This window comes from Rhinopithecus roxellana, chromosome 19 (assembly GCF_007565055.1).
Source record: "Rhinopithecus roxellana isolate Shanxi Qingling chromosome 19, ASM756505v1, whole genome shotgun sequence".
Taxonomy (NCBI): Eukaryota; Metazoa; Chordata; class Mammalia; order Primates; family Cercopithecidae; genus Rhinopithecus; species Rhinopithecus roxellana.
The window spans coordinates 68,521,939-68,544,639 of NC_044567.1; the positions used below are offsets into that span (position 1 = coordinate 68,521,939).

Below are 22,701 nucleotides of genomic sequence, written 5' to 3' on the forward strand. Positions count from 1 at the left end.
TCTGATGCTCTCCTAGACACCTTGTGTAGGTATTCTGCATACCATACCAGAGGAGATACGATACTCAAAACCAATTCATACCACACTTTCTTCTAATAGGTGGGTGGAGGGATTGACTACAGTCTTCTCACAGAGCCCTCACATCCCCAGGGCCCCTACCATTATCTTTTCTTTTTTTTTTTTTTTTTTTTTTTTTTTTTTTTTTTTTTGAGACGGAGTCTCGCTCTGTCGCCCGGGCTGGAGTGCAGTGGCCGGATCTCAGCTCACTGCAAGCTCCGCCTCCCGGGTTCACGCCATTCTCCTGTCTTAGCCTCCCAAGTAGCTGGGACTACAGGCGCCCGCCTCGTCGCCCGGCTAGTTTTTTGTATTTTTTAGTAGAGACGGGGTTTCACCGTGTTAGCCAGGATGGTCTCGATCTCCTGACCTCGTGATCCGCCCGTCTCGGCCTCCCAAAGTGCTGGGATTACAGGCTTGAGCCACCGCGCCCGGCCATTATCTTTTCAGTGATTCTCAACTTCCTCTTCTACTTTGCACAGTTAGTTATGCTTTTTTTTTTTTTTTTTTTTTTTTTTTTAGATAAAATCTCACTCTGTTGCCCAGGCTGGAGTGCAGTGGTGCCATCTTGGCTCACTGCAGCCTCCGCTTCCCAGGTTCAAGCAATTCTTGTGCCTCAGCCTCCCAAGTAGCTGGGACTACAGATGCACACCACCACACCTGGCTAATTTTTGTACTTTTAGTAGAGATGGGGTTTCGCCATGTTGCCCAGGTTGGTCTCGAACTCCTAACCTCAAGTAAACCACCCACCTCAGCCTCCCAAAGTGCTGGAATTACAGGCATGAGCCACTGTGCTTGGCCTAGATATATTTTGTTAAATGAATAGGTGAGCCAAGGACAGCACTTGGGATATAGATGGATTTATATTTCAAAGCAGGTTCCTCATGCCTGTAATCCCAGATACTTGGGAGGCAAAAGTGGGAGGATCACTTGAGTCAAGGAGTTTGAGACCAGCCTGGGCAACATAGCAAGACCCCATCTGTAAAAAATGAAACAAGGGAATAAAGTAGATTCCTCTTCTGAAAAAGTTGAACTCATAGAAGTAGAGAGTAGAATGATGGGCCGGGCGCGGTGGCTCAAGCCTGTAATCCCAGCACTTTGGGAGGCCGAGACGGGCGGATCACGAGGTCAGGAGATCAAGACCATCCTGGCTAACACTGTGAAACCCCGTCTCTACTAAAAAATACAAAAAACTAGCCGGGCGAGGTGGCGGGCGCCTGTAGTCCCAGCTACTCAGGAGGCTGAGGCAGGAGAATGGCGTAAACCCGGGAGGCGGAGCTTGCAGTGAGCTGAGATCCAGCCACTGCACTCCAGCCCGGGCGACAGAGCGAGACTCCGTCTCAAAAAAAAAAAAAAAAAAAAGAGAGTAGAATGATGGTTACCAGGGACTGGTGGCAAGGAGGGGAGGGTGTGGGAATGGGGAGTTGTTAAGGTACAAAGTTTCTGATAGACAGGAAGAATAAGTTTTGAGATCAATTGCACACCAAGGTGACTAGTCAATGTACTGCACATTTCAAATTAACTAGGTAAATTTCAAATGTCTCGCCATAAAAAAAGTGGTGATAAGTATGTTAATTAGCTTGATCTAATTGTTCCACATTCTATACATATATCAGAATACCACACTGTACCCCATAAATGCAAACAATTATAATTTATCAATTTAAAACTTAAAAGATATAAAAAAGAGAATTTAAAGTATTTCCTTAATACTTTATACTGATTGCATGTTGCAATAATATTTTAGATATATTGTGTTACATAAAATATATTACTTTAAAAATAAAAATAAATTAAGATTCCTATAATATTTGTATTAGCTAGGCAATGGCAAATCCAAAACATGAATCATACAAGAAACTCTGCTAAATAATGTTCTGCACTATCATGCAAGCCCAGTGAACTTTGCATTGGCAATTCTATTCTTTGAACAACTCCTGTATTTTTAATTAAAATATTATTGAACTTGAGAAAAATGTGCCACATAAAGGAACATACTGAACTGGAAGTTCCCTGTAGCTATCAGTTGACTTCTCACCACCTCTGAGCCTGCCAAGTACAGATGGATCAAAACAAGCCTCGCTTTAAGTCGGTCACTACTCATCCCAAAGATAAATGTCCAGGTTTTCATATCATCATTTATTAACTGCCAATGTATTCCAAATTATTATTTTAGAAATCAAAGCTGGGCAGTCATTTATTTCTGTACTTTTTAAAAAGATTAGCTCTGGTAATTTCAGATGCTGTGGATTAAGTTTTTTCTTCCAAATGTGGGAAGGTGCTGAAGTCCACCCTCTTCCTTCTGTGCTGTTCACACCGACCATGTGCATGGCCTTGTGAGGAGACCCACAGGCACAGAGCTAAGGCTGTGCAAGGAGGGAGGTGGAGGCTGCGGAGCGCAATGAGTGTGATGAGAAGGGCAATGGCCACCTGTTGCCCTCCAAGGATCCAGCCACGCTGCTTGGTGAACGTACAGGGTGCTGCTCTAGGATGCACAGTGCCACCGTGAGTGCTGACCCTGCGGCACCCCATGCACGCAGGACAGACCGCCTACGATGGCCTCAGCCCTGCAGAGTCACCCACAGGTGATCACATGCTGTCTCTAAAGAACAGCATGGAACATGCAAAAGGAAAGCTTCCGAATGCTTCTTCAGCGGTTCCTACTGTCGCCTCCTTTAGAGAAGTGAGGGCTGGATGATTCAGGATAGGAGGTGAGTAGAAAGGGCATCTGTGCTCAAGTGTGTCAGCATGGAAGATTGCCCGCAGGGGTGCGAGGGGCAGGACAATGTAGCCTTGGGGTCCTGGCTAGAGCTGGAGGCCACCTCCTGAACGCCCTCTACGCTCTCTAACAAGACACAGAATGGACGTCGGTGAGTTCCTGAGTTTCAGCCGTGAGCCTCAGTCAAAGGCCTGTGTGCTCCGACAGACATTTCCTGGACTGGTGAGCAGCTAAGCCCTGCCTGCAGAGGTTAGAGCTTACCCATCACTCCAAGTTTGGTTGCGAACATCAGCGTGATCCCGATGGGGAGGCCAACCATGTAGTACCCAACGGTATTCACAATGGCTCCAACCTTCTGATTTCCACTCCCCCTCAGAACGCCACCGCTCGTGCACTGCAGGCAGAGAGCATTCCATCAGTCGGCGCTCCTCAAACACTCCCATCTCGTGAGCACTTCATTTCTGTGGGACTCTGACACTAAAACCCATAAGGTGACAGTATCCTTCTAAACAAAATGTGATAACAATATTCAATCTTCCTACCTACGCTGACCTGTCCTCTCAGCTGAAATTTACCACCATCAGAAGAAATCCATAGATCACAACAGGGATTAGGGAACTACTACATAATACTTACAGCAAGAGCTTCAAAGAGGTGGGAAACAGCATAAATTGGAACCACCTGAGCCACCAGATTAATGATGTCTCTGTTAGGAAAAAGAAAGCACGTGGTGATTAGGAGGACAAAGTGGAGAAAGAAGTATATAGCTTTCTGGCTGGGCGCAGTGGCTCATGCCTGTAATCTCAGCACTTTGGGAGACTGAGGCGGGAGGATCACCTGAGGTCAGGAGTTTGAGACCAGCCTGGCCAACATGGCGAAACCCCGTATCTACTAAAAATATAAAATTAGCCAGGCCTGGTGGCAGGTACCTGTAATCCCAGCTACTCAGGAGGCTGAGGCAGGAGAATCACTTGAACCCAGGAGGCGGAGGTTGCAGTGAGCTGAGATTGCACCACTGCACTTCAGCCTGGATGACAGAGTGAGACTGTCTCAAAAAAAAAAAAAAAGGATATAGCTTTCTGCATATTACAAACATGCACATGCATTGAGGCCAGCAGCCTAGTCAGGGACAGTTCTCCTGTTGCTGGGCCCATAGAAGAAACTAACTGCATGTTTTATCTCATGACTTTTAGAAAAGAATATGCAGCACCACATCCTTGTCTTCAGGAGATATGTTCCAAGACCCCCAGTGGATGCCTGAAATCACAGAGAGGACTGAACCCTAAATACATTGTTTTCCTTATACACACACACCTATGATAATGTTGATTTGTAAATTGGGCACAGAAAGAGAGTAACAACAGTAATAATAAAGTAGGCCATAACCATATGCCGGCATCACTACTTTTGTGCTTTGGGGCTGTTGCTAGCACTGTGATACCGAAACCGTCCATCTGAAATAACTAGCAGGTGGAAAGCACACACAGTGTGGAGACGTTGGACAAAGGGATGATTTCATGTTCCAGGTGGGATGTGAGATTTCCTCCTAATACGCATAACAGCATGCAATTGAAAACTTATGAATTGTTTATTTCTGGAATTTTCCACTTAAGATTTTCAGGGGCCAGTCATGGTGGCTCACGCCTGTAATCCCAGCACTTTGGGAGGCCGAGGCGGGTGGATCACAAGGTCAGGAGATCGAGACCACCCTGACTAACACAGTGAAACCCCGTCTGTACCAAAAATATAAAAATTAGCCAGCTGTGGTGGTGGGCACCTGTAGTCCCAGCTACTTGGGAGGCTGAGGCAGGAGAATGGCATGAACCTGGGAGGCGGAGCTTGCAGTGAGCCGAGATCACGCCACTGCACTCCAGCCTGGGCGACAGAGTGAGACTCCGTCTCAAAAACAAAAAAAAAAAAAAGATTTTCAGACCAAAATTGACTGCAGGTGACTAAACCTTGGAGAGCAAAACCGAGGATAAAGAGGGGCTACTGCATAGTCCATGTGGTCAGTATAGACAAATCAAGTGATTTGATGACACCCCTCCCCGGTTCCCCACCAGCTGAAAAAAAGTTTGGTTGGGCACAGTAGCACGCATCTATCATCCCAGCAAGTTTGGATGCTATGATCATCCCTCTTTTAAGATGATGCCACAGGCCAAGTCTGACTGTGTCTCTTAGTAAACCTGAGTGAAGCGCTACAGAGTAAAAATTAAGTTCCCTCTACGGAACAAAGGTTGGTAAAGGCCATAGATATATTCTGTAGAATTATCCTTGGTTCCTAGAAATGCCACCCCTAAAGCTAGAGACTTGGATTCTAACCCCTACACATGAAGGGAGATGAGAAAAATGCTGCCCTGACCTGCGGAAGCAAGAAATCCACAACACCCTTGGAGTGAGTTTGGTCACTCCAATCTAGAACCTAGAAGACTGTCTGCCAGTAAATACTTGTTTAATTACTAAATGAGAAATCCAGCACTGGGCTGGGCACGGTGGCTCACGCCTGTAATCCCAGCACTTCAGGAGGTCAAGGTGAGCAGATCACCCGAGGTCAGGAGTTCGAGACCAGCCTGACCAACATGGAGAAATCCCGTCTCTACTAAAAATACAAAATTAGCGGGTGTGCATGCCTGTAATCCCAGCTACTCGGGAGGCTGAGGCAGGAGAATCGCTTGAAACCAGGAGGCAGAGACTGCGGTGAGCCAAGATCGCACCATTGCACTCCAGCCTGGGCAACAAGAGCGAAACTCCGTCTCAAAAATAAAAAAAGAAATCCAGCACTGAACAAGAGGCTCACTTCTTCCTCACCAAAAAGGACAGAAATATAATTATTTTATTCAAATTTTATTTTCTGAATAGGTAACATGCACGTGGTCAAAAAATGGTACAATATGAACAAGATAGTAAGCAAAGTCTTACTGCAATGCCCTTCCAGTTTGCCCCAGTACCAGTACCAGCCCTGCCTCCTCCAGGTAACAATTCTTTTTTTTTTTTTTTTTTGAGACGGAGTCTGGCTCTGTCGCCCAGACTGGAGTGCAGTGGCGGGATCTCAGCTCACTGCAAGCTCCACCTCCTGGGTTTATGCCATTCTCCTGCCTCAGCCTCCCGAGTAGCTGGGACTACAGGCGCCTGCCACCTCGCCCAGCTAGATTTTTGTATTTTTTAGTAGAGACGGGGTTTCACCGTGTTAGCCAGGATGGTCTCGATCTCCTGACCTTGTGATGCGCCCGTCTCGGCCTCCCAAAGTGCTGGGACTACAGGCTTGAGCCACCGCGCACGGCCCAAGTAACAGTTCTTAGCACGTTCCATGTTTTTCTAGTGTCTATGAAAATATAAGCAAATACAAATGTATATTCTTAATTTTCCTTTCTATATTCTATCATTTCACATGCAGCATTCTCTATATGATGTTCTGCACCTTGCTTTTTCCACCTGAGATATTATATTCACTTTTTTTTTGAGACAGGGTCTCACTGTCACCCAGGCTGGAGTGGAGCAGTACAAGCATGGCTCACTGCAGCCTCAACCTCTCAGGCTCAAGTGATCCTCCCACCTCAGCCTCTTGAGTAGCTAGGACTACAGGTGCACACCACCATGCCCAGCTACATTGTATTTGTTGTAGAGATGGCGTTTCACCATGTTGTCCAGGCTGGTCTCGAACTCCTGGGCTCAAGTGATCCTTTTGCCTCAGTCTCCCAAAGTGTTGGGATTACAGGCATGAGCCACTGCACCTGGCCTATATTCACTTTTTTTTTTTTTTTTTTTTTTTTGAGACGGAGTCTCGCTCTGTCACCCAGACTGGAGTGCAGTGGCCAGATCTCAGCTCACTACAAGCTCCGCCTCCCGGGTTCACACCATTCTCCTGCCTCAGCCTCCCGAGTAGCTGGGACTACAGGCGCCCGCCACCTCGCCCGGCTAGTTTTTTGTATTTTTAGTAGAGACGGGGTTTCACCGTGTTAGCCAGGATGGTCTCGATCTCCTGACCTCGTGATCCGCCCGTCTCGGCCTCCCAAAGTGTTGGGATTACAGGCTTGAGCCACCGCGCCCGGCCCTATATTCACTTTTATATTTCACCAAAATATATTCTTTTCAATGTGCTGCTAAATTCTGTCTAACAATATTTTTATTTTGGATTTTTAGATTGGTATTAATACATAAGAATGATCTGTGATTTTCTTTTTTATGTGCAAACTTTGGCAGATTTTGGCACCAATGTTATATTTGCATCATAAACAGAATGCGAAGTTTTCCTTTTCCTGTGCTCTGGGAAATTTTCTGTTTGATCTGTGTTTGCAATTCCCTATGTTTTGAAGATTTTATAAAATCATCCTTTGGAACCTTCTGGCATTGTGCTTTTTGACATTTTAAAATAGCTTTCTCTTATTTCTTACCAGGAAATCAGTTTATTTAGACCTTCTGTCTTTTCTAGGGTACATCCTGATCAATTATTTCCCTAGATAATTATCTGTTTATTCCGGGTTTTTAGATTTCCTTGGAAAAAGTCGTGCAAAGTAGTCTCTTAGGATTTTAAAAAACGATTGTGGTCAGTAGTAACGTCCTCCTTTCTTTGTTAGAGGTGTCGTTTCCAGCCCCCTGTGATTAAGTTAGGTAGAGGTTGAGCTCTTTCACCGATTGTACCAGGTTGGGTCGGATCCTGGTCACCTTACAAGTAATTTGATTGTTGAGTTTCTGATGTTTCCTTGTCTTGTCAGTTCTATAGTTTGTGGGCCTCTTGTTTTTCATTCTTTTACTGCGCTCTATGGTTTCCCAAGTGGACAGATTCAGAGTCCAGTGTCTACCATATTCCTTCTGAAACCATCCATCTATCCTGGTCCTCATAAAGGTCATCCTGATTCCCTTTGTGAAAAAAGTCAACTACTTACCATCACCTTCCCCATTCATTCTGAGTGAGGGAGCTATAAACATCTTTCTATTTGTTTGTTTGTTTGAGACAGAGTCTCACTCTGTTGCCCAGGCTGGAGTGCAGTGGTGCAATCTCAGCTCACTGCACCCTCCGTCTCCTAGGTTCAAGTGATTCTCCTGCCTCCGCCTCCTGAGTAGCTGGGATTGCAGATGTGCCTCACCACACCTGGCTAATTTTTTTTTTTTTTGTATTTTTAGTAGAGACAGGGTTTCCCCATGTTGACCAGCTGGTCTTGAACTCCTGAACTCAGGCAATCCATCTGCCTCAGCCTCCCAAAGTGTTGGGATTACAGGAGTGAGCCACCGTGTCTGGCCTAAACATCTTATTTCCCCGTAACAAAATAGCTGAAGCTGAAAAATGAAAACCAACGATCTGAAGTCAAAAGTCAAATGTGTGAAGAATAAACCATGAAATTAGTTCTGTCCACTCCACCAGCTTTCTGAATCCAGGAAGGCAAAGTCCATTTGCATCTTGTAACTGCTGACAACGGTGTCCCAAATAAGAAGTATCACCATAAAGTTTCTATATAGTCTGAATGTACACACTAGCATCACCGATAAAGGAAACAAATTCTGCAGAGCAGAGGGGACTTATCCAAGAATTCTTCAGTAATCAATCTGAGTATGTGACTTTTGAGACAGCTCACTGGTGAGATTTTAACTTCAATTCAGTTTGACAAACATATTATGCAACTACTACAAACCGGGCAGTTTGGCTGATACTAAGAAACCAAGAGGATTCTTACCATTGGAAACAAAATAATTAACTGAAAATGTAATGCATCGTACTAAAAAGGGCCTTCCACTTTTAAAATACATGACCAGCAGAAGCATCAAATCATCACCAATGGCCATTAAGTTGGCATTGTAGATTATAAATCAGTTCCTACATCTAATATGTTCTTCCCAAGTAACATCAGTGGAGCCTCTGATCTTGCAAATGATTCAGACATCCCTGCTGCAACAACCACAGGCGGCCCCTCTATGATAGCATCTATCCAACTTAACCATTTCTTTTTTAAATTTTTGAGATGGAGTCTCACTCTTGTCACCTAGGCTGGAGTGCAGTGGCATGATCTCGGCTCACTGCAACCTCCGCCTCCTGGGTTCCAGTGATTCTCCTGCCTCAGCCTCCCGAGTAGCTGGGATTACAGGCGCGTGCCACCATGCACAGCTAATTTTTGTATTTTTAGCAGAGATGGGGGTTTCACCATGTTGCCCGGGCTAGTCTCGAACTCCTAACCTCAGGTGATCTGCCCACTTTGACCTTCCAAAGTGCAAGGATTACAGGCGTGAACCACTGTGCCTGGCCTCTTTTTAAAAAACATTCCTAGTTTTAAAAAACTTTCTGCTGGCACCTTGCTCTTGGAGGAACCATTTCTTTCTTTTTTTTTTTTTTTTTTTTTTTTGAGACAGAGTCTTGCTCTATTGCCCAGGCTGGAGTGCAGTGGCACAATCTCGGCTCACTGCAACCTCTGCCTCCTGGGCTCAAGCGATTCTCCAGCCTCAGCCTCCGAAGTAGCTGGGATTACAGGTGTCTGCCACCACACCCGGCTAATTTTTGTATTTTTAGTAGAGATGGGGTTTCACCATGTTGGCCAGGCTGGCCTCGAACTCCTGACCTTAGGTGATCCCAAAGTGCTAGGATGACAGGTGTGAGTGGGATGTTTCTTTTTACTGATAATGATTTCAAACAGCAATGTTTCTGAACAGCCTGATTTTAGAGAACAACATTTCTCAATGAACCATTTCTTTATCACAGATTTCACATTTCAAGAAAATCCTAGCACTCACCGGTCGGTAGTGAAAATGTACCCCACATGATCCTTACAGCTTAACAGCAGGACACTGAAGGCTACAGCAAAGAGCACTGAAGGCAAAAACGGCAGAAGAAACAACACGGTGAGCAAGAAGATCCACAGGAAGTGGGGGAGCCTGGGCTTTGCATGGAGCGACTGCAGCAAGAGCCTCGGGTAAAGGGGTCTCAGCACCTGTGATTAGTAGGGAAACGGTGGAGGACTTCCGTGCCTGCTCCATGTCTCCAGCACCCAGAGCGTTTCCTACCCGGACACCGGCAGCCACGCTGAAGCCTGCAGGAACCTAAAATGAAAAGGAAACCTGCAACAACGAATCTGCAGAGTGAGAACACGTGCACAGAAGCAGCCTCAAGTCTCACACCTGGTGGGAAAACTTGCTCCTAAAAGTTTTGAAAAGACTGATTTGCAACATCCCCTTTGTCTAGCTGGGAGCTCCCACGCTACTGTGGAAACCGAACCCCAGGTTAGGATGCTTAGCACAAACTGGGCTTTGCTGCAGAGCTTCCAACCTCTACAACATGAGGGTGCTGCACAACCATGTTCCTCCTCTGAGTGTGGGAGATGGACTGACTCACCGGGAGCCCAGGTTTGTGGGGGGTTTTTTTGTTTTTTGTTGTTGTTGTTGTTGTTGTTGTTTGTTTTTTAATAGGGACAGAGGCCAGGCGTGGTGGCTCATGCCTGTAATCCCAGCATTTTGGGAGGCCGAGGCAGACGGATCACTTGCGGTCAGGAGTTTGAGACCAGCCTGGCCAACAAGGTGAAACCCTGTCTCTACTAAAAATACAAAACTTAGCTGGGCGTGGTGGCGCACGCCTGTAATCCCAGCTACTCAGCAGGCTGAGGCAGGAGAATCGCTTGAACCCGGGAGGCGGAGGTTGCAGTGAGCCGCGATAGTGCCACTACACTCCAGCCTGGGCGACAGAGTGAAACTCCATCTCTAAATAAATAAAATAAAATAGGGACGGGGTCTCATTGTGTCCCTCAGGCTGGAGTGCAGCGGCACAGTCATAGCTCACTACAGCCTCGACCTCCTAGGCTCAAACGATCCTGCAACCTCAACCTCTCAAGTAGCTGGGATGACAGGCATGCGCTACCACACACGGCACAGTGTCTATTCTGAAAGACTATCAAGGGATCCAGTTTACAAGACAGGAGTGGCACTAAAGGAACTGCAGGGAAGAAACCCTGCATTGTGGTTAGGGATCACAATTCTGAAGCCAGATGGCTATGGCTTGGGTTCAAATCCCAGCACAGCCACTTTTATCAGCTGCATCACCCTGAGCAAGTTACTTACCCTCTCTAAACCTCTAGAGTTTTGTTTTATCTGTAAAAGGAGTTGAATCGGCCGGGCGCGATTATGGGCTCACACCTGTAATCCCAGTACTTTGGGAGGCCGAGGTGGGTGGATCATGAGGTCAGGAGATCGAGACCATCCTGGCTAACACGGTGAAACCCCGTCTCTACTAAAAAATACAAAAAAATTAGCTGGGTGAGGTGGTGGGCACCTGTAGTCCCAGCTACTCGGGAGGCTGAGGCAGGAGAATGGCGTGAACCCAGGAGGTGGAGCTTGCAGTGAGCCGAGATCGCACCACTGCACTCCAGCCTGGGTGACAGAGCAAGACTCCATCTCAAAAAAAAAAATAAAAATAAAAAAGGAGTTTAATCATAGAACCTATCTCATTGGGCTATTGTGGGAACTTAATGAGTCCATACATGCCTAACTGCTTAGAAGCAGCATGTAGGAATTGCTCAATAAAGATTTACCATTACTATTACTTATATATAAAGTTACCACTTGAAAAATTAATATTAATAAGGAAAAAGGAGTCATCACTTGTTGAAACATGAACATTGCCTTAAGATCAGGATGACTAAGGACCAGCTTAAAGAAAATCTGATACACAGATTGAGGAATAAAAAATAATAGAAGACTGAGTCTCTGCCTATAAATTCATAAGTAGGGACAAACAGAGATCACCTGACAAATTATTTATTCATTACAAAAGGAAAGGCAGTAACTTGACAGGAGAAACCTGGCAGGCACCACCTTAACCAAGCAATCAAAGTTAATACTGGCAGGGTGCAATGTCTGTGCCTGTAATCCCAGCACTTTGGAAGGCCAAGGTGGAAGGATTGCTTGAGCCCAGGAGTTTAAGACGAGCCTATGCAACATAACAAGACCAAATTGTTTTTAAAAATTAGCTGGGAGTGGTGGTGCATGCCTGTAGTCCCAGCTACTCAGGAGGCTGAAGTGGGAGGATTGCTTGAGCCCAGGAGGTCGGACTGTAGTAAGCCAAGATCAGGCCACTGTCACCAGCCTGGGTGACAGAGCAAGATGCTGTCTCAAAGAGAAAAAAAACCACCGCCACCAAGTAAAAAGGTAGTATCACCAACACTGAGACAGATCAACATTATGTGTCTCCTGATACGGTGCACTAAGGAGGACACAGCATCACTTCTCTAGCTTTCCTGCCCAAAACGGACAATCTAAATTTATTTATAAGGAAACATCAGCTGCACCACACTGAGTGAACTTCTACAGATAATGGCCTATGTTCTTCAAAAATGCCAAGGTCAAGAAAGACAACGGAACAATGAAGATCTGTTCCAGATTAAAGGACACTAAAGATGCTAGGGGAAAATTAGTGATAAGGCACATTACCAGAACAATTGGTATTGTTTTGAATTGACTGTATTGATATTTTATTTGAACATGGACTATGTAGATAGACCAGACAGAATAAAGGTGGCAAAACTGGTGAACCTGAGGAAAGCACATACAGCTTTCTTTTGATTGAGAAGAAATGTAAGTGTAAATTCTTACAAGCCTATTGGAAAGCATATGAAAACATATTCAAAAGATGTAAAATCGTGCCTTGGTTTCTCTTTTACGAATCTTAAAGAAATAATCAGACAAGTGTATGAAGATATTTGTCCTAGGATGTTCCTTGAAGAGTTGTTAATATTGAAACATTGGAAATAAACTGTTCAACCATAGGAAATCGATTTTAAAAGTATATCACATATAGTGGAATCCTATATACCACTAAGCATTTTGACTTAGATATAGTTAATGAATTTTACTCAAACATAAAATGTAAATAAAATACTAAAAGTGAAGTAAAAAATCCATGTTAAAAAAAACTCTGCCAAGGATAGAAAAACAAAAAACAAAAAAACATAGGTCTGCAAGAGAATAATTCTTAAAGAAAACAGGAAATGTGTACTCTATGTACTTTTAAAACATAACCAGTATGTTTATGTTTATACTGCAAAATCTAAGTATCAATACTGCAAAAAATGCCAAGCATATCTGCTGGCTTGAGTTTCTCCCCACATCACAAACTCCCTTTCTGTTTTTTAATTTTATATTTCTAAAATGGTACTTGCTTCCTTCAGAATCTCCAGCTTATGTTTTCAGGAAAATAACGTCAAAGAAACCCTCCTAACGACTGGTGTTCTCTATGATCAAAATTTCCTCCCCTTTAAGGCTGAATAATACTCCACAGTATGCGAAGAACCCATTTTGTTTACCCGCGGACATATAGGTTGCTTCCACCTTTTGTCTACTGTCAATAATGCTCCTGTGAACACAGTTAACAAACACCCCTTTAAGTCGGGTGCGGTGGCTCACGCCTGTAATCCCAACACTTTGGGAGGCCGAGGCGTGTGGATCGCCTGAGGTCACAAGTTCAAGACCAGCCTGACCAACACGGTGAAACGCTGTCTCTACTAAAAATACAAAAGTAGCTGGGCGTGGTGGCAGGCACCTGTAATCTCAGCTACTTGGGAGGCTGAGGCAGAAGAAATGCTTGAACCCAGGAGGTGGAGGTTGCAGTGAGCCGAAATCACACCACTGCACTCCAGCCAAGGCAACAAGAGTGGGACTCCGTCTCAAAAAAAAAAAAAAAAAAATTCCCTTTAAGACCCTGCTTTCAGTTGTTTTGGGGATCTACCTAGGAGTAGCCACACTGTGTTTTCAGAGGCTTCAGAACCAGGCAGGAGCGGGCACAGTGACACAGGCAGCTTGATGTTTATGGCCATACACCCAGCCTCATCCCTCTGCTATGCCACCCACCTGGCTGCTCAAGGTATTTGTGTTGTGACAACTGAAAAAGATTCTAAAAGTATGGAAACAAAATCAAATCTTTCAAGGGAAGATTCAGCTGGGAGCTGCGTTAGGAGACGGAGAACCAGCAGATCACGTGCAGTTTCTCTCCAGCCCCTCTTCAGTTCCCAGGGAAGATCCAGCTGTAGCAGAGGTACACTCCCAGGCTCAAGGATGGGATTTGACTTTTGTTCATCATTTCACAAATGATTCATGTACAAACGCCTATGCTCATCCATGGACTCTTTCAGATACCGAGCAAGGAAAACGCCTGGCACCTCCCCACAACTCCCCTGCTTACCATGTACACAACGATGGCCAGTTCATACACGATGGACTGAGCGCCCAGCTCCACCATGCCAAGGATGCCTGGTGAAAAGAGACAGCTGTCGCCTTGCACCCAGACAGGGCCCCCGGGTTCCCACCAGTCCCCGTCATCCGTCCTCATACAGACCGCTGAGAAAGCTCCCGACCTCATAGGCCCACCACTCCATGCATAGCATGAGCATGCTGGGGACGGCCAGGCGGAGGAAGGAGGCCCAGTCCTGCAGGCACTCGAGGGACCAACCTGTGGGCGGGACACACACATTTCCAGGAGATCTGGCCATCGGGCTGGAATTCAACCCGACACAAAACCCACGTCCCAGTTGGAAGACAAAAGGGCAGTCATTACCTCCCCATGTAGCTTGATGCAGTTTTTTCCCAAGGATGTAGAAAAAGAGGAGTAGAGCCAGGGTGTACTGGGAAATCAAATTTGCCACTGCAGAGCCTCTGGAAAGAACAGTCCCAGTGAGAGGGAGGCACCTTCCTGCGCCTCTCCCTGCCCCACTCGGTGAGGAGGGGAGACTCATCCCTTCCCGTGCCGTCCTCAGCAGACCAAGGTCTTCTTCCCAGAGCAGCCTCACCCTCCAGCCCTGACAGTGCTTTCCACAGTGTGCAAGAAAGAGACCACGTGTGAACACAAGAACCAGCTAAAGAGCCCACTCTTCTCCCTCCTGGAAAAACCACATGCAAGTCATCCCTTCTCCCTGTCCCAAGAGTACATTGGACTCACATCACCCCAAGATGCAGCTGATGGAGAAACAGATAGTTGGCGAGGGCATTGACAAGGTTGGCTGCAACTCCAGTTACGATCTGGGGCAGTAGAATTCCCTGGAACAAGGACACCGCATATGCCATCCTTGAGATCCACAGAATAGGACTGCCTTTCTGCTACCCAAGCACACAGGCTCCAGCTGGCCTGCTCAGTGGGTGTCACAGGCAGAGCAGGGGGGCTTAACTGGGGAGGCCACGTCCTTGTTGCTCCTGCCTTTCCACTCTCCCATCCCTTTCTCTTCCTTCTCTCTTTGAGGTATAAAGTGCGGAGTTCTGGCCACAGAGAGACACAGGCAAGATACGTTCAGCAGCAGAGAAGGAAGAAGATAAGTGGCTTATTTCCAACATTGCAAGGACTGGCAGGGGCTAAATGGGTCAGCAAGCCATCTTTGACACCGGACGATAGGAGAAAATGAGAATACTTTCTTGACCAAAATAGAAATTCAAAAAATTGACCTAAGGTCTTGAAGAAACTAGAGTTCTTTTCTAGAATATGGAAGGGATTCCAACATATCTAACTGTCAAAAGTACAGGACCGGAGAAACATCCAGACTATTTGGTGTGTCAAAGTAAGACAGGGCGTGAAAGTAAAACTACATCAGACCAAGGAAGTAAAACTCTGTTCTGCTCTGCATCCGGCTAGAATAGCAGACGTAGATAAAGTCAGTGCAAACGTAAGAGGAAACCTTTCTCCCAAGGTCACGCTGTCCCCATAAAGTGTCATTACTCCCCTAGTAGAATGACGAGTGCTTTCTGACTCATTTAGAAACTTTGTTCTCTAAAATCACACTGTTCGGAAACACTGCTGTTTGAAATCATATCAGTAAAAAGAAAACACCCCACTCTTGCCTGGAGGCTCAAAATCACTTTAACACAAAAAAGTAAGTCTCAATTTGAACCCAGGCACAGGGCTTCGTGGGAGCTCCTGGATGTGGCATTCTACATCTGTCCACCCTCAACATCCTTCTTAGCCTTGAGTTTCCAAAGGAGGAGCACCGGGTCCACGTCACAGCCCAGACCTGGTGTTGGGCCCCTCACTCACAGATCTGCTCGGTGCCTATCAAACCGTGGTTTCGATATGTTTAATAATGTCACCTGAGCCCCACCCTTCTTCAAACCTTTATAATAACTTTTCTTCCTTTGGTGAGGCATCCCCCGGCCCCTTTAGTCTCTCTCATTGCCACAGGTTGATAAATCGAACTGCAAACCCACTGGCCTGCAGGCCTGTCTCTGGTGGTCTCAGGCTGACGGGGCCAGGACAATGGTCTTGGCCGATGACTTGTGTAGGCCACATATTTATGGGGAGGCCCTGGTTAGTTTTTAGCAAGGGAATTAGTGATCAGATTTACTTTTCAGGCAGACGGCAGTGGATGGAGACAGGTTAAGGTCTTCTGAAATGACACAGAGGACAAATGACAAGAAATGAATTCAGGGCTGGGCGTGGTGGGTCACGCCTGTAATCCCAGCACTTTGGGAGGCCAAGGTGGGTGGATCACCTGAGGTCAGGAGTTTGAGACCAGCCTGGCCAACATGGTGATACCCCGTCTCTACTAAAAATACAAATACTAGCTGGGCACGGTGGCACACGCCTGTATTCCCAGCTACTTGGGAGGCTGAGGCAGGAGAATCACTTGAACCTGGAAGGTGGAGGTTGCAGTGAGCTGAGATCACATCACTGCATTCCAGCCTGGGCAACAAAGTGAGACTCTGCCTTAAAAAAGAAAAAAAAAAGAAAAGAAAAGAAAGAAATGAATTCAGGTGGTGGCACTGAGAATTGGGAGGAGCAGGCAGAAGCTAAAGGACCAGGTGACTGACCAGATGTGGGAGGGAAGGAAAGATGGAGTCGAGGATGTGATAAGGACAAAAAGGACAGGTTACTGGGAGTGAAAATGGGGAGGCCACGCAATTCCACCCATTGCGATGGAATGGAAGAAGGCAGAGGAGCAGGCTCGTGGGAGGACGAGAGGAGCTGGCCAAGCCTGCAATACGCATACGTCTCCATGCCCAGTGGAGTGACCTTCTCCTCTAAGGCCCTCTTGACTCTCCTACTTGAAAGTCTGTCTTCCCCTGGTACCATCTGGCTCTCTTCACACCCTCCGCCCTCTCCCAGAGCATTCACTTTCTCCAAACTCCCAGCTGCTTCTCTTTGGTGCTACACTCAGCTAAAGGTCGCCCTGTCTTCCTAGGGAAGGGCCCAGGGCAGAAACTCCTTCCACCCTGGGGGCCCGACAGCCCCTGCCATTTCTATAGAACCCACCCATCATCCCATCTCCCACTGCTCCCACAACGCAAACCCTTCATCACAGACCTTCACCATCATTTGTTTGGATCATGTCCATAACTCTCACCTCTTCCTCTCCCAATTAGTTAATTTCCCAAAACTAAATGCCCCAGCAGAGAACACAAAGCCTGACCTTGGGCCAGCCCGCCTCTCGATGCCATCATCTCACTGCGTCCCCTCCCAGCACAGTGGCCTAACGAGACTCTGCGGGCCCCAGCCCCTAGAAACAGGCATCCCCTCTGTCTGGGATGCCCTGCCTTCCTTCCTGACCTTGGAAACCCCACATGTCCTCTGTAACCAAATTCAAAGCTCCCAATCCCTCTCAGCTCGTGGCTCCTACTTCCAGGCCTTTCCCTGTGCCCCAGAGAACAGGAGAGAAGACTTTCACACTCACTGTCCTCAGTAGGTCACATCAGACCCTGAGGTTAGGGCCACCGCAGTTGTTGGGGGACTGAGTCCGGGAGAAGGCATTGCAGCGTGCTAAGGTATCCATGCTGCCTTAGCAAGGGTCTAGATCAAAAGGAGATAGCCCAGAGCCGGATGAGATGTGTGAGTTTCCTTCTCTAGTCTACGCCTATTTCTGAGATGTCATTCTAAATACTAATAGGGATTCTAAATATTCTTGTTTTGTTGATAGAGCAATATCCTGGCCGGATGCAGTGGCTCACACTTGTAATCCCAGCACTTTGGGAGACTGAGGCAGGAGGATTTCTTGAGCCCAGGAATTTGAAACCAGCCTGGGCAACATAGCAAGATCCCATATCTACTTTAAAAACGTTTTTTTTAGTGGGGTAATATCTTAACTTTAAGAACACTGCATAGGTGGGAAACTTCCTTTCTTCCTCCTCCCATCCTGGCCCTCGCTGTTGCACATCCCTGGAGAGCCCACCAGTGCGGCCGGGACCCATTGCCGGGTACCCCTGTTTACCTGGACTTATCTAGAAGAATGTGGAGAGTCCCACATATGCTGATTTCATAAATCTACCCCTTCCGAGCCAGGGCCTTTGGCCGTGACTGTTTAATCACATAGGAGTTCTGGCTGACGTTAGGTGTCGTGAGAGTTTGAGCTCTTACATCCTCGCTGAGAAAAGTGGGGCCATTCAGACAGAACAGAGCGGACAGGTTGGTTCCCTCTCCGCCAGACGAGCCGCCCCCAGCCTGCGCTCTGTCTCGGGAGCAAACAGGTATGCACCCTTCTTTCCAGGACATTGGTTAAAATGCAGAGCCAAGGAACACTGCGGCTCTGAGCCCACCCTGCCAATGACAATATTTCCAAGTGGAAATTGGATAAGTTTTCCAGAGCCATATATAATATGTTCTTTCCTTGATATCACTTAACAAACCTCTGACATCCGAGTCGTGTGTGCACAACACTGAAAAAATACCTTTCAGTGGCTCCCAGCAGTGAGCTCCCTCCACCCTGGTGTCCCTGGTCCTGGAGTATCTTCAGGGCCCCCACTCCCAGAAAGGTACAAACTCCCATTAGCCTCCCAAAGGAAGAGAACAGTCAGTATTACCTGGTTGAGCAAATATTTAACTTGTAGCATATAAAGAAAGGTTGCCTACAAGAGAACAAGAGAGATGAATGTTAATGTTTCAGCCTTGCCACACAGCAGTGAGGTCACACGGCAGGGAGCTGGGAGCCACAGCCAAGGCTCGGCTGCCCTCTGCTCCCGCACGGAGCCACAGAGGCTGCCGTCTCAGGACAGGGCTGGGGCCAGGGGATTATGGCCCGGGGGCTTCCCACATCTCCTTTATGGGTGAATATGCCCCAAGCATATTCCCTCTGTCTGGCAAAAGGAGGTGCAGGACTCTTCTGGGGACACTGGCATGGAGAGGAGGCCCTGGGCACACTCCAGATGGGCACCTCCATATAGACTGGTCCTATGTGGTGGAATCATGAAAGAATGTCACATTTACAAGGTTTCAGCATAAATAAGTGAGCACACTGTCAATTCTGAGGGCAAATGGTGTCCCTAGATCCGTATATTGAAGCCCTAGTCCCCAGTGTGACTAACTGGAGGTCCTCAAAGGGAGATAAAATTAAAATGAGGTCATTAGGGTGGGGCCCTAATCCAATAGGACTGGTGTCCTCATAAGAAGACAGGAGACACCAGGGTATGAATGCATAGGGGACAACCTGCAGAGGGTGGCCGTCTGCAGGCCAAGGAGAGAGGCCGCAGAGGACACCAACCCTGCTGCGCCTTGACCTTGGACTTCCAGCTTCCTGAACTGTAAGAAAATAAACTTCTGTTGTTTAAGCCCACTAGTGTGTGGTATTATATTATGGAAGCCACCGCAGACTAATTCAGCTACAGTCTCCAGCTGAATAACAAACACTTAGCTCTCAGGCCAGGCGTGGTGGCTCACACATGCAACCCAACACTGTGGGAGGCCAAGGCAGACAGATTGCTTGAACCCAGGAGTTCGAGACCAGCCTGGGAAACATGGTAAAATGCTGTCTCTACAAAAAATACAAAAATTAGCTGGGTGTGGTGGTGTGCACCTGCAGTACCAGCTAATTGGGAGGCTGAGGTGGGAGGATCACTTGAGCCTGGGAGCCAGAGGTTGCAATGAGTGAAGATTGTGCCACTGCACTTCGGCCTGGGCGACAGAGTGACAACCTAGCTTAAAAAAAAAGCAGCCAGGCGCAGTGGCTCAAGCCTGTAATCCCAGCACTTTGGGAGGCCAAGCCAGGCGGATCACGAGGTCAGGAGATCGAGACCACCCTGGCTAACACGGTGAAACCACGTCTCTACTAAAAAATACAAAAAACTAGCAGGGCGAGGTGGCGGGCGCCTGTAGTCCCAGCTACTCAGGAGGCTGAGGCAGGAGAATGGCGTAAACCCGGGAGGCGGAGCTTGCAGTGAGCTGAGATCCAGCCACTGCACTCCAGCCTGGGTGACAGAGCAAGACTCCGTCTCAAAAAAAAAAAAAAAAAAAAAAAAAAGCAAGACCCTGTCTCTACAAAAACCAAAAAATTAGCCAAGTGTGATGACTTGTGCTTGTAGTTCCAGCTACTCAGGAGGCTGAGACAGGATGATGGCTTGAGCCCAGGAGGTCAAGGGTGCAGTGAGCTATGACAATGCCACAATGCCCCTGCACTTCAACCTGGGTGACAGCATGAGACCCTGTCTCAAAAACACCAAACAAGCAAAAAAAAACACTTAGCTCTCATTGTTCATTGACCACACACTGCTGTGTCAAACATTAACCCATGCTTAACAGTTCTGTGTGGTCAAACTCAGCAGACCAAAAAAAGTCTAAAGGTTCTAAGTGACACCCTCAGGGGTTCTCAGATGGGTGAGACTTTGCCCTTGTTTACAATAAAAGTTTGCACTCTTCTCTATGGATGATTCTGGAGGTCTCTCCGGCGCTACTCCAGACCTCCTGGAGTAGCCTCAGTCTTGGTGTTCCTTGAGACAAATATCTGTTGTGTCCTTAACAAGCATAAATAAAAACAGGCTTCCTTGATGGCACCAACACCACCGATAAGAATCATCTAAGGGCCAGGCGTGGTGGCTCACGCCTGTAATCCCAGCACTCTGGGAGGCCGAGGCGGGCGGATCACAAGGTCAGGAGATCGAGACCATCCTGGCTAACACAGTGAAACCCCGTCTCTATAAAAATACAAAAAATTAGCCGGGTGTGGTGGCGGGCGCCTGTAGTCCCAGCTACTCGGAAGGCTGAGGCAGGAGAATGGCATGAACCTGGAGGCAGAGCTTGCAGTGAGCCGAGATCGCGCCACTGCACTCCAGCCTGGGCAACAGAGCAAAACTCCTTCTCAAAAAAAAAAAAAAAAAAGAATCATCTGAGACTGAGCCAATGCACTGAGCTCACAGATACGGTGGCTACCTTTCACCCACCGACCCCAAGAAGGCAACCTCTTAGCCCTTAAGCACTTACAGGAAGAGCTGGAATGAAGATCGTGACATAGGTCTGGGTAAGCCTAAATAACGAAAAGAAAAACAAAAACAAAAACTGTGATGGAGGCCTCTGTTTTCAGGGAAAGGTGGGCAGAAGAAAATAACTAAAACCGCCTTTTGCATCCTTGGCTCTTTCCAAATTAATAGGCTTAAGTTGCTGGAGCAGGCCGGGCGCGGTGGCTCACGCCTGTAATCCCAGCACTTTGGGAGGCCGAGGTAGGCAGATCACGAGGTCAGGAGTTCGAGACCACCTGGCTAACACAGTAAAACCCCGTCTCTACTAAAAACACAAAAAATAGCCGGACGTGGTGGCAGCTGTCTGTAATCCCAGCTACTCGGGAGGCTGAGGCAGGAGAATCGTTTGAACCCGGGAGGAGGAGGTTGCAGTGAGCTGAGATCACGCCATTGCACTCCAGCCTGGACGACAGGGCGAGACTCCATCTCAAAAAAAACAAAAGAAAGAAAGAAAAAATTGCTAGAGCAAATGTGAAAATTTACATATAGAGCTTGTCATCTTATAACCCAGATAACTCTTCTTGGTTATTTGATGTCTTTATGTCTAGGACAGGGTTTTTCAACCTCAGCACTATGGCCACGTAATTCTCCGCCTGTTGTGGGGTGCCGTCCCGAGCACTGTAGGATGTTTCACAGCCTCCTTGGCTTCTACCAGGAGCACCTGCCTACTGCCAGCTATGATAACCGGAAATGTCTTCAGACGTTGCCAAATGTCTCCTAGGTTCAGAGCCGCTGGTCTAGATTAGAGTTTTAAAAGCTCTTACCCAATTAAATCACTGGTTCTCACACTTGGCAGCACATTAGAATTACCTAGGGTGCTTTGAAAGATACCGATACCCAGGCCTCACCCCAGACCAATTAAAACAGAATCCGGGCCGGGCATGGTGGCTCATGCACTTTGAGAGGCCAAGGTGGCAGATCCCATGAGGTCAGGAGTTTGAGGCCAGCCTCGCCAACATGATGAAACCCCGTCTCTACTAAAAGTTCAAAACTTAGCCAGGCGTGGTGGCGGGCACCTGTAATCCCAGCTACTCGGGAGCCTGAGGCAGAAGAATTGCTTGAACCCGGGAAGCAGAGGTTGCAGCGAGCCAAGATCGCACCACTGCACTCCAGCCTGGGGGACAGAGCGAGACTTGGTCAAAAAACAAAAAAACAAAAAAAACAGAATATTGAGTGATAGGGAGCAGGGGCACAGGTGGATTTGAAAGCACCCAGGTGATTTTAATATCAACCAAGGTCAAGAATAACCAAGCTTTGAGCAAACGTCACAAACTACCATCCCACATGCAGAGTGCTTGCAAATCTATTTTCATTTAAAACTCTTGGCCGGGCGCGGTGGCTCAAGCCTGTAATCCCAGCACTTTGGGAGGCCGAGACGGGCGGATCACGAGGTCAGGAGATCGAGACCATCCTGGCTAATACGGTGAAACCCCGTCTCTACTAAAAAATACAAAAAACTAGCCGGGCGACGAGGCGGGCGCCTGTAGTCCCAGCTACTCGGGAGGCTGAGACAGGAGAATGGCGTGAACCCGGGAGGCGGAGCTTGCAGTGAGCTGAGAGCCAGCCACTGCACTCCAGCCTGGGAGGCAGAGCAAGACTCCGTCTCAAAAAAAAAAAAAAAAAAAAAAAAAAACAACTCTTAACCATGCAAGTCACCCAGGAGGGGAGGGGGAGTACATCTTAGGTGCCAGGTGAGGAAAGTACTAAGATCTGGGAGACGTCAGCCAAGGAGAGATTAGCACCACCTTGCTGTGCAGCCTTGT

General features: G+C 47.3%; 1 protein-coding gene across 1 annotated transcript in view; it reads right to left on the reverse strand.

Moving 5' to 3' along the window:
• The window catches only part of SLC47A1 (solute carrier family 47 member 1), a 48,342-nt gene that overhangs the window by 10,567 nt on the left and 15,074 nt on the right, over window positions 1-22,701 (reverse strand). The window contains exons 5-14 of the mRNA XM_010361153.2: window positions 20,904-20,946; window positions 18,515-18,559; window positions 14,676-14,773; window positions 14,295-14,392; window positions 14,076-14,189; window positions 13,923-13,990; window positions 9,688-9,796; window positions 9,491-9,566; window positions 3,410-3,479; window positions 3,035-3,167 (exon numbers count right to left, since the gene is read on the reverse strand). Coding sequence (XP_010359455.1) covers window positions 3,035-3,167; window positions 3,410-3,479; window positions 9,491-9,566; window positions 9,688-9,796; window positions 13,923-13,990; window positions 14,076-14,189; window positions 14,295-14,392; window positions 14,676-14,773; window positions 18,515-18,559; window positions 20,904-20,946 — 854 coding nt within the window. The remainder of the gene's footprint in view (window positions 1-3,034; window positions 3,168-3,409; window positions 3,480-9,490; window positions 9,567-9,687; window positions 9,797-13,922; window positions 13,991-14,075; window positions 14,190-14,294; window positions 14,393-14,675; window positions 14,774-18,514; window positions 18,560-20,903; window positions 20,947-22,701) is intronic.